The sequence below is a fragment of the Coffea arabica genome, chromosome 4c (assembly GCF_036785885.1).
Source record: "Coffea arabica cultivar ET-39 chromosome 4c, Coffea Arabica ET-39 HiFi, whole genome shotgun sequence".
Lineage (NCBI taxonomy): Eukaryota > Viridiplantae > Streptophyta > Magnoliopsida > Gentianales > Rubiaceae > Coffea > Coffea arabica.
In genome coordinates this window covers 51,091,376-51,102,875 of record NC_092316.1, presented here as the reverse complement: position 1 = coordinate 51,102,875, position 11,500 = coordinate 51,091,376, and the positions used below count along the sequence as shown (strand labels likewise).

General features: G+C 36.3%; 1 protein-coding gene and 1 long non-coding RNA gene across 4 annotated transcripts; one reads left to right on the top strand and one right to left on the bottom strand.

Moving 5' to 3' along the window:
• Positions 1–309: 309 nt before the first annotated feature.
• Positions 310–2,180, top strand: LOC140005393 (uncharacterized). The gene is made up of 4 exons (XR_011813233.1): positions 310–761; positions 929–1,037; positions 1,175–1,262; positions 1,689–2,180. It is a non-coding gene; the product is annotated as an uncharacterized lncRNA (long non-coding RNA).
• A 1,468-nt stretch (positions 2,181–3,648) lies between these two features.
• LOC113740346 (ABC transporter A family member 2) lies at positions 3,649–11,405 on the bottom strand. 3 transcript variants are annotated; one of them, XM_027267949.2, is made up of 16 exons: positions 10,956–11,405; positions 9,238–9,469; positions 8,872–9,041; positions 8,591–8,776; positions 8,367–8,462; positions 8,093–8,293; positions 7,547–7,706; positions 7,219–7,445; positions 6,608–6,728; positions 6,385–6,461; positions 6,195–6,284; positions 5,884–6,027; positions 5,494–5,796; positions 5,333–5,413; positions 4,219–4,395; positions 3,649–4,102 (listed from the first exon to the last, which is right to left on the bottom strand). In XM_027267949.2, exons 1-16 carry the CDS (start codon positions 11,322–11,324, stop codon positions 3,842–3,844), a joined length of 2,895 nt encoding a protein of 964 aa, XP_027123750.1. In that variant the 5' UTR covers positions 11,325–11,405; the 3' UTR covers positions 3,649–3,841. The 3 variants fall into 3 exon arrangements, with proteins under 3 accessions (XP_027123750.1, XP_027123752.1, XP_027123751.1); XM_027267951.2 differs by having other exon boundaries at positions 8,093–8,191; XM_027267950.2 differs by having other exon boundaries at positions 6,608–6,725; positions 10,956–11,403.
• Positions 11,406–11,500: the final 95 nt, after the last annotated feature.

Sequence of the window (11,500 nt, the reverse complement as noted above, 5' to 3'; positions counted from 1 at the left end):
GAACCAAAGCTTCCTATCTATTATGTTTCATGCCCTCTTAAGTTTACCGTTGTTCCTATAAAATAATTTAATGACAACAAATAAAAATTTAATTAAGAACTTTCTACTTTGAGTTGCAATTAGAAATCATAGTGACCGATAACCAAAAATCTATCCAAAATGTAGTAATGTCACCACTACTCGTTGTATTTCTTCTTCTTTCTGTTTTAAGGTATTTTTGTTTTAGTATATTTTTTTAATGTTTTATAGTATTTTAATTTCTTTTTTACGTCAGGCATTCCATGCTGAAGCAGCAGTTGGTTGGTTATCTGGTGGCACTGGATTTTCAGCTGAGTGGCCAGAAATGCAGAGATTGCCTGTATCATCCTGCGTCCAGAATACTTCCACCATAAGGCCCCCGGGATTCTGATTCTGAGGGGATTTTGTTCCTGGAATCTTAGCATACTCGGCTCCTAGAGGCACCTGCAAGATGATTTAAATAACACTCTCCTATCACTTCCACCATATTTTGATCCTCTCAGAGTCAGTAGAAGTGCAAAAGTTTAAACTTTAAACTAAAAGTTCTCACCTGTACTTTGGCCCCTGATGGCAAACTTCTCACTTGCTCAATAAACCTGATACAAGCTATCCGATCATTTCTTGTAAACTCCAAAAGACATATCCAGCACAAGATGGGAACCCTAAGTAGCATGCCGTCAAAGGGTTGTCTCTTGCAGTAGCTCGAGGGAAGTGTTTTGGTTTGCTAGGCCCAAATGGTGCTGGTAAAACTTCCTTCATTAGCATAGTAACAACGTAATATATGCTAATAATGTTTCCTATATATGTATTATTACCAATGCAGATGTGAAAGGAATCAGTGGCTTTTAGCATGTGATCTTTTGCTCTTTTCCTTATTAATAAACTTCATAAGATTTGTCTCGCTTGTCAGATGACAGGACTAACAAAGCCAAGCTCTGGCACAGCATGTATTGGGGTCTCGATTTGAGGATACAAGTGAATGCAATCCATTCTACCATGGGTGTGTGCCCACAAGATGAGTAAGTTGAATAACCATCATCTTGAAGCAAAAAAAGGTTTCTATTACTGTTTTTTGGTCTGATCTTAGAAACAGAAACAGAAACATTTATGTTACAAACTTTTTTGTTTCTTTTTCTTATTTGTGGATGGATCACAGCCTCCTTTGGGATACATTAACAGGACGGGAAAAACACCTCAATTTTTATGAGAGACTTAAAAACCTCAGAGGTGCTAACTTATCACAAGTAAGTTGATGTAATACTTTTGCCAGAGATTATCTAACTTTACATATGGAAGTATTTGACCATTTATGGACCGATCCTATATTAACTCCTTTTATCATCATTAGTACAAATTTTGGTCCAAATAAAAACAGACTATTTCGATCTTTCCGGTGCAAAAGTAGAATACTACTTTTGTCTCTCTGTAAGTCTGTTTGTTGTTTTACACTGCCCATATCTTCTTTTTTTTTTTTTTTTTTTCTCTTTTTCCCCTCACTTTTGAGTAAACAACAGAATCGGGTTGAGATTAAAGTTTTTCTTGAGATCTCATTACTTCATGGCTCCTCATTTCATCTTTACCCAGTTACCTCTAATAACTGAACATTATTAGTTATTAATTATGTGTTTCTCATAAGCATGTGACAACGTACGTTTTTGCATTCATTTCAGCTCATTCCATGGAGGAAGCAGAGCACCTTTGTGACCCCATAGGAATTTTGTTCGATGGAAGTTTTCAGTGCTTAGGGAGCCCTGATGAGGTAGTACTTATGTTGTTTGTCCCCTTGCAAAGTGGTTACCATATTAGTATCTGCATAGAAAGGTTGTGCTTTGAGATATTGTAGATATTGTTCTGATATAGCGTTTTGACAGAATTTTCATGCATATAGCAAATGAATTACTAATAGATACCAGAAGAATTAGAAGAGGTGTGCTTAAATTCATGTACCTCATCAGTTAATTAATTGTCATGTCTTGTGCAGTGATGAAGTGACTAAAACTAGCTCCAGCATATCATCCACTGATCCTAACATACAGCTTCCTATAGTTAGTTGTAGTATAGAACCTCTCTTCTTGACTGTTGTTATTGTTTTTGTTGCTTGTGATATTATTGGAAGTCTCGCTGCAATAGTTTCAATTATGAGTGTATAATGATATTCTCAATCCCTTAGTTTTACATCTAGAAGGAAAATAATGTCCCTGCTAATTCAAGCACCTAGGCTGCTAGTCTTCCTTCGCATTCTGACTTCCAAAGTTCCCAACTCAAAAGCCATTGTAAGTATACACAGCCTCTCTCCAAATGCCAAGCAAACATAACATAACTCTGGAACCCAAAAGTTCGAGTTTCCAAAGCAAGATGTTAGGTTCTCTGATGTGCTTTTTGGCAGTAAAATGTGCATAGGATAGGTTTGGAGTTAAGGCCTGGGAGACTGCTGATCCAACTTTGGAGGATGTCTTCGTTAACTTCTTCTTAGACAGGAGGACCACTCAAGAACTTGATTCTCTTGTTAGAACAGTTTTATGTTGGTAGAGGGGTGTTTGGAGGGGAGTGTTCCAGTTACTGCATAATTAGCAGCTATTAATGAAAATGAAAATCTGCATGAAATGTGGATTAACTTTATGGCTTCTCCTTTGCAAATGTCATAGCATCTTTACTATATATAGTTTATGCTAGTATATGATATCATATTGATGCTGTACATCCTAAAGCTATTTATGAAACAACCCTAATTCGACAATGCATAGTGAGGTTATACTACACTTTTGTCCAACTTTACCTTGACTGACTCTCTCAAATCAGTACTTGATGCTTGCTCAATTTGCAATATTGATGTTAGAACAGTTTTGGAGGGATAATTCCCCAGGCTTTGCATAACTATGCGCCTGTTCTACTGATTTACTTTAACTTGACTTCCTTAAAAAAGAGAGAAAAAAAATTAGAATTCCATAATAATATTTTGTTGAAAGTTTCAAATGGTGGACCTGAACCATGAAAGTTGAAGGTAGGTAGTTATCTTCCTTCTGTCAAGTCCATCGCTAGAGTCTTTGGCACTTGCAGCAGGATAAGTTGCAACATGTTTTTGTCACTCAGATGAATGTTTTTTCAGCCTTTATCTACCATGGAGTTCATATTTACCAGGTTTAACTTCGAATTCAAATTAAGCATCTTCCATCGACATATATGCGTCAAACAATATTTGCAACTTTTTGTTCATATCCTTGGGTCTAATAGTTAATTAGATTGAGATCCCAAGAAATAGATATCCTGTATTCAAATCTCCGTCTCTTACGAGGAAAAACAGTTAAAAAAGTAAAGAAATAAATTAGTTCAAAATGTTCTAACCATTTCAAAATAGACATGTTTAAAATAGAATAATTAACATCAATCAATTAATCCTCAAGTCATACATTGATCTTCAATAGCAAAAGGCAGCAGAATTGGACATGCAGTAATTCCAAGCTCTTAGGAATAGGAGATTTTGAAGAAGCTCTTGGTTCAATATGACATGGTATTGGCATGTCCTCCGAGTTCCCAGAGTAATAGCGCAGATAGTATATCTATTCACATGATACTTGCTCCTTCATTTGGTTAGTTGCCATTACCACCAAAAAAAAAAAAAGGGTTCAAGAATGAAATGCAATCGGAATGTATAATTTCAAAGCTGCTTTCAAAAGCCTGTCAAAATATAAAACTATGTTCCTAAATTATATACATTGACTTGCTTGGGAAAAAGCTAGAGCAATAAACAGCTCTATAAATCTACAGTACTTTTTGAGCTTTAGAGGACTTACCTTCCCCCTTACAGCTTAACTAACTGATCTTTCTATGTATCTGTGTCAAATATTTGGATGGGATCTATTACGAATCCATCTACCTGTTTTCGTCGACCAGAAAAGTTTCTACGAAGAGCTGTTGAAGAAGCTCTTAGCTGAACATGAGATGGTATAGGCATCTCTTGTGAATGATGAGAAATACAGAGTGCACCACAATCATCTTGTTCCCAGAATATTTCTACCATTATGCCATTTGGATATTCTGTGGATTCTGTTCCTGGAATGCCAATGAATCTTGCTCCCATAGGTATCTGCAGAATTAAGATTACGTTTAATGTTTTCTTAGCGGAATTTGAGTGTTTTCTACCTAGGTTTATACAAGAGAAATGTTTGGAAAAGTTGAGAAGTATTTGACATTTAGACTTACTTGAACAGACAGTCCCGAATTTAAGGTCACGGTTTGAAAGCTTCCCTCAGCAGCAGCACTTTCTAGCTCTGCCTTTTTCGCAATGTTGAGAAAAACTTCTTCAAGGGTAGCAAGTCCAAGCTGAATGTCTGCAATTCCAAATTCTTCTTTTCTGTCTTCAAGTCCCGCAAAGAAATTCTGGTGAAGACCAAATACAGTCACAAAAAAATGAAACAAAGTTTGCCAGTAATTTTTTATTCGTTAAATACACAAGTATATTCCTCCATTGAGTAGTTAGACTTGTCTAATAGTGATCATGATGCTTGGACATAAAGTATATTATTCTAGGGAAGACTAATTCACAAGAACATGAACATCAATCAATCTAAAGAAGCAAAAAGTAAAACATATAATGAAACAAAATGGGTTCCAGCTCCGTATATATGAAACTTCAGTAGAAGTACGTAATTAGAGAACACAAGTTAATGTTCATACCAAACCAGAAAATATAGAATTGCAGAAGAAGTGTTAACTTTGGGAAGCAACATTTTTGGAACATTGATCTCCGTTAAATAGACATTTTCCAAACAAGACATAATTATCATCCTGCTATAGAGTTTTACATAGATATGTGCTTCTTCCCTGCCCCCCCCCCCCCAAACCCCCACCCAAATCTTTTACTACATCATAAGTTTTTTGTTTCTGTAATATTAATCCAATAAACTTTTCCTTCTAATGCAAGGACCTAACAATGTGAAGGATGTATAACGGATTAACTTTACATTACCAAGATATCCTATTAATGACTAGATGTTCTAGAAGAATGTCAGATCAAGTAGCCAATGTCAATTACATCATTACTTTCTCTACATCTCAACCCTTTCCCCACTCCCAAAAACCTGCCGAAGTGTTTATTTTGCAGAAAGCAGAAGGAAAAAGAAAGGAAAAAGAAAAAGGAAAGAAAAGGATTCATCTTCATAATTCAGTCTTTTCAGACATTTAGGCACTCCATATGAGCTGAGTATCAGCTGTGCACATTTTTTTATGTATGGAAATCATTTTCAACTTGAGCAACTAGGAAACCTTAACCTGGTCTAAATTAGAAGAATTACACTAGATGAGTAAGGTGCTTTACCGTCAATAGCCTCTCCTTGTCGTGAGGAATAACAAACGTCAGGAAGGACTTATTCTCATCTTTGGGTAGCACATCCAAGTGCTGTCAAAATAGCTTTCAAGTGAAGGCAAGAACCTTGCAGCTTGTGTAAAAAACTATTAACCAACTTTACATCCACCTACATGTTTGAAGAACTGTTTCACTACTTCATATTGAGCTATTGTAGAATTATCTTTGGCGGCAGAAGTCTCATCAGTACTCCCAAGCAAGCTTATAGTCGCAATAAAACCAGTTCCAAACTTTGACTTCAACCTTATAGAAGTTCCAATGCAGCGAAGCCTACCCTTTGCCATGATCCCTATGCGGTCGCTTAATATATCAGCTTCTTCCATTGAATGTGTAGTTAAAACAATGGCACGCCCTCTTTTAGCAGCTTCAATTATGTCCCAAACGTGTCTTCTACTTATTGGATCCATGCCAGTAGTCTACAAGACAAAATGAAGAATGAGAATGAACATCTGGATCAGGAGAAGCAATAAAACAAAAAGGATAAAACTGCACATACTACAGACCGGTTCATCCAAAATAACCAATTTTGGTTCACCAATTAGGGCAATAGCAACACTAAGACGCCGTTTCATGCCACCACTGTAGCTACTTGCCCTGATGCTTGCCGCCTCTGTAAGTTTAACTTCTGCTAATGACTTTTGTGTAACCTGTGAATTGATACATCTCAGAAAATAGCAGAAATTTGAACTCATTTAAACGACCAGTCATTTAATTACAGCATCTTTAGTAACTTACACAATAACACAAGGAAATAGCTACAACTTGACCAAAAAAAAAACACTTAAGACATAACTTAAGCTTACACGGTGCGCACCAATTTGATTGAAGCAGGGGGTAGACCTTTAATACTGGCAAAAAGATGAAGGTGCTCTTGGCCAGACAATGCATCCCAGAGAATATCAAACTATAACCAAAAAAGAGAAAAGGGTCTTCAGCTATGCTTCCAGAATGAAGTATTTCTAACAAGTAAATATATATACAATAAATATAGGAAGAATAGATACCTGGGGACAAACTCCTATCATCCTTCGGATGTTTGACATGCCAGTTGAGCTCCGGATGGAGAATCCATAGATTAGCGCTGATAAAAGACAATTATTGTACTCAGATTGATCCTTAATGCGTTCAAATTCCACAAGATTTAGGAATTCTAGGACATAGCTAGAAAGACATAAATGATCCTTTCAAATCCCCTAAAATTCATAAAATTGTAGAGAAAGACATTACCATCACCACTGGTCACTGGAGTAATTCCAGTCAAGCAATTAATAGCAGTAGTTTTCCCAGCTCCATTTGGTCCAAGAAGACAAAATAACTGATCTTTTGCAATGTTCACCCACATACCCTGCTAGAATGATCAAATATTTTGTGATCAAGTAAATGAGTTTGTATGATCATAACAAGTGCCAGAGGAACAAAGAAAGTTTGGAGATTTGCAATAACCCCAGATAAAGATAATTTTAATCCAAGTTGAACTCCTTCTCCCTCAGCCTCTTAGTCCCCATCAAATTAATGGTGAATGGAGCTTCTATTCAAGGAGAGGTTTTGTTCTGTTTTTTTCTTAAGTAGCTACATAATAGTAGCCACCAAAATATTCTTAGCTTTAATTTATACACTAAACTAAGGGTAACAGAAATGTTTTTATTTGTTTTTGTTTATATACACCTAAGCACGTGCAAACATGTCTGTCATGTGACATTGACATATGCATTTCCTGAAAACAGAAAGACAATCCTCAGATGGTACCTAGTGAATCCAATTGTTGTTTTTGATACCTAAACTATTTTGGTCCACCAACTTGACCTAAGTCTCATAGGCATATAAGCTAGAATGTTTACCTTGAGAGCATGGTAAGGTGAAGTCCTCTCGCACTTACAGCAACTGATCTTTGTTCTTCCAGGAAATATCTTGACCAGACCTCTTATTTGCACCATGACACTTGCATCAAGCACACTTTCGTCCATTTTCTGTTTCACAATGTTTTCCTCCTCAAGGACATCCTCATCGTCTAAAGTGAAACTTTCCAAGGGTGGAATTGAATCTCTGCAGCTACAAATGCCTCCCTCTGAACACAATATTCACAAAGGCCAAAGAAAAATTTATTCTACCGGCCGAACAAAAGAAACAAGTAAGAAAGAGATATTACTACATACCAGTGACAATTACCTTCAGCTTTGTTTCCACCTCTTCCCATCCAATATCCAGGCATCAGAAAATACAACACTGATTTTCTAACACCAGATACATTTGGAAGAATGTTGTCAAAGTAGATTGCAAGTATGAGCCAAACAGAGAATGTGGATACAAGCCATACATATATGTCGTTCTGTCAGACCGAGAAAAGATAATATATAAGCATATCAGAAGCACAAGTGCAACTAGATTGCTTGATTAAGCAGATAAATACATCCTTCTATTGTCAGCAAGTGCAACAATCAATATAGAAGAATGCTAGGGTTTGAGAAAAGCATAGCTACACAGAAATATATCTCCAAACAGACACAGGGACACAAACTCACAGAAGCCATGTTTGCAATTTGCAAGTTTCACATCCTCTCTTTTTTTTTTTTTTTTTTCTTTTATCCTTGGTGCCTTTGTACCTGACTGGAATCTAATAACAATGATTCAGACCAACTCCACTATGCACCAAGATCCAAAAAACATAGATGCCAAGAGGAAAGGAGGGATAAACAGCAGGAGCGGTAGACATACAATTGTTATCAAGCACTCTGTATCATTTGGTGTGCATTTAGCTCTCCTATTCCAGCTGACACCATGATCTTGTGGTGTTGAAGTTGCATCAGAAAGCAACTGCAGACCTTGAGCAAATACATTTGGTGGGAAAATGGACCAGATGATTCGGAAGGTATTAGAGAACTTCTTAGTGTAAGGAAATCCAAATACCGTAACAATCTGAGGAAAAGTGAAAGATATCCATCAAATGACTATGAAAATGAAATGTGAAGGATGAAAAAAAATTGCTTGCCTGAGTCAGAAAACCAATGGTAAAGACAGAGAAACCAACAGTTGTGGATGAAGATGCCTTGCTAATGAAGGCAGAGAGCATGAAGGCAAAACCAATCTGAAAGTTGATAAAAACAACGGGAATTCATCTAAACGAGTGCTTGATGAAAAAACGGATAGTGAGAAGTGTAGAAACTATATCACTAACAATGGTTCATAGTTGAACTTCAAAAAGGGGAACCCCACCATGTTAAGTTGAAAAAGGTAGAAAAGAACAAACAACACTGCAAAGCTGTTGAGTAAGAAAAAGTCAAACTGAAACATCATTCCAAAAAGAACTGTGAAGAGTGCTGAAAGAAGTGTGAGAATTCCCTCCCACGCGAACCAGGATAACCAATAGGCACTATCATAAAGACCCATCATGGTCATGGCCTGTCAATAAAACACAACATGAGAAATGAGAATATGGTTTGAAAAAGTGGAAGGATTTAATTCTCTCACAAAATCAGATGCAATCTAGTTTATACCTGGCGGAGTTTTAGTTCTTTTTCTGCAATTAGAGCACTTATTTGAAAGACAAAACCAAACATGGAAATTGCAAGGAAGAAGATTGGTCCAGCAGTACTAACAGCGCCGAAAATTTTATTTCCTGGGTGTGCGAATTCCTTAAGACTGACAGTCCAACTGAACTTTGGATCTGAAATTTTATGTGTAGTAACAGAAACAGATGATGGATCAACAATCAAGAAGTAAAATTTTTATCATTTAAGGCATATGCAATAGTGAGAGGTGTTATTAATGAAAGCCCATAGTGAACTGTGGAGATTGATAAGTAGCAGTTTTATCAATACAAAGGATATCCACAATTAATAGGACATACTTTGCTTGTTTACCTCTAATTAAAGATCTTCCAATTTCCCGTTCTGCAGCAAGTTGAAGTGGAATCTGGAACTTAAATGTAGGGTCTTCAAAACTTCCTCGCTTACCAATGAAAGTAGAATTAGTCTGTATACCATAACTAATCATGGTAGAATTTCTTTCCCAAAAATGCAGAGCTCCAGAGCACTGCATGGGATTGTTCAAAAGCCAATTGTCCACTTCACTTCGTGTTCTAAAAGATTGGATCTGTAATAAAGCAAAAACAAAAGTAGAACTAAATTTCAACAAATGGTTTTGGAAAGAAACAAAGTGCAAGATCAATTTCAAATAATTGCATCAGATGAAGTTAAAATGTAAAATTGAAAATTCACATAAAGTTTGACATTTACCATCACATAAATGTATACACTAAACAATAACAACACATAGGCAACAGAAATGCAATTAAAAGTAGTAACCAAAGTTCAAAGAAAGAACAATTTTATGTGAGAAATGATGGTGTGTCACTAAGAAAGAGAACAGCTAAACATATTTAGCTATGCATGGCTAAATGAATGGCCAGAACACTCATTAATATGACAGCCATGTTGCATGAGACATGCATAACCATTAACCAAAATTGGCCTGATTTCTGGGTGCCAATGGAACTTTAGGGACTAAAATATTGTTCTAGAAAGTTTAGTACTCATTCTGTAACTAGCAAAATACTAGATAATACTACAATTACATTTGCTTGTAATCTGAGCATGCAGAAAATGAAATTAGGTGCTAAACTTTTGTAGGTACTTTTAGACTGAGGGTTCAAAGGACGTATATCCATTAGATTGCAGAGGAAAAAGCCACTATGGAAATGCTATCTAATATACTACATTAACTATTAGTGCTATTTTGCAAAGATGAACAGTGTACCAAAGAAAAATTAGAGTGTTAGCATAACAGATAGTCCCTTAAGACTCTAAAATGCCTTCTTGAATACTTGCTACTTAAATTGGGCTCAGTTGAAATCAAGGGAACAAATATTCACCCCAAGAAAAAAGAAAAAAGAAAAAAAAGTAATCAGATATTTGACAAGTCACTGAGATCTAAAATTGGGCCAGCGAGATTTCTGTTAGTAATATGATTGACCAATAGTTTTGCACTTTCAAATTGAAAAATTCTTTACGTGAGTGATTTAGGTGTTTACTACATAAGCATAGATTAGATAACACAAACTGTTGGCTTAGGATCATAAATATAGGATGGAAATCAGACATCTTTCCAGCCCTTTTTAATCTATTACTATTCATGTAAAACAAGCATACTATGTAAGATTGGTTCAAAAAAGAAAAATTAAATATTAAGCAAAAACCTCAAAACATAAGACAAAAAAGAAGGCAGGCCAGCACTCGTTATCCATAGCAAAATCATTATATTGACATGTCTTGCAGCGTAACAGTTGCAATCACTACAGCCAGCATTGCCATTCCATGTAAAATAACATTCAAAACTCAAATAATTTTAGCTCCAGTATTGAATTTTTCTTCTTTTTTTTTTGTCTTCCTTATCCCGCAAATTCGACAACGATATTTAGGTAGACCTGGTTTACCTTTTACCAACCGTTGCTAAATTCAACAATGATACCAACGATGCTGGTAGAACGAGTCTATTTAAGTAATTCAAAATTTGAACATCGAAATTTAAACATAATTCCAACGAAATTGAAAAGAAAAATCGACAGATTAACAGTAATTACCTTGGTTGAAGGGATGGGTCTACCAGGATTATTAACCAAAATTCGATCAACGATCTCCCTAATTCTCCTGCTATCATTTCCGCTCCAGACAAAATCGAAGCACGGGAGCTTCACGAAATACTTCTCCTCACAGGGCGGAATCGGGGGGAAAACCAGAGGCGTGGGGTCGAAAACGTCGGTGAAACTGGTGGAGGAAGAATAGCGAGATTCAATTGCCTTCTGGATGACGAAAATCAGGAACATGAAGAAGAGTGAAGAGAAGAGCTGTACAAAGGTGGCTCCCTTGCTCCGCCATGAAACCAAGAGGTTTTTGATGAATAAAGCTTTGAACTGCTGAGATAACAGAGCCATTCCGCTCTGCAACTCCATGGCTTTCGTCTCTGGTTTTCTGGTTGGTGAAATGTGAAAACGGTTGGGTCGTTAAAAAGAAGAAAGGGCGCGGGGGTTGGGGGGTTATAATGGGGAAAAATGTACAACCATTGATATGCATGTACAAGTTATGCAAGCTGTCATTAGAGATTTATTATTTTTTTTTTTTTGGGTGT

Excerpts from the sequence above, each read along its gene's own strand:
- LOC113740346 (XM_027267949.2), bottom strand. The coding sequence starts at position 11,324 with ATGGAGTTGCAGAGCGGAATGGCTCTGTTATCTCAGCAGTTCAAAGCT. Across the intron at positions 8,777-8,871 it reads AAGAACTAAAACTCCGCCAG|GCCATGACCATGATGGGTCT; the intron begins GTATAAACTAGA and ends TTTTATTGACAG. Across the intron at positions 6,285-6,384 it reads TGATAGGAGTTTGTCCCCAG|TTTGATATTCTCTGGGATGC; the intron begins GTATCTATTCTT and ends TTTTGGTTATAG.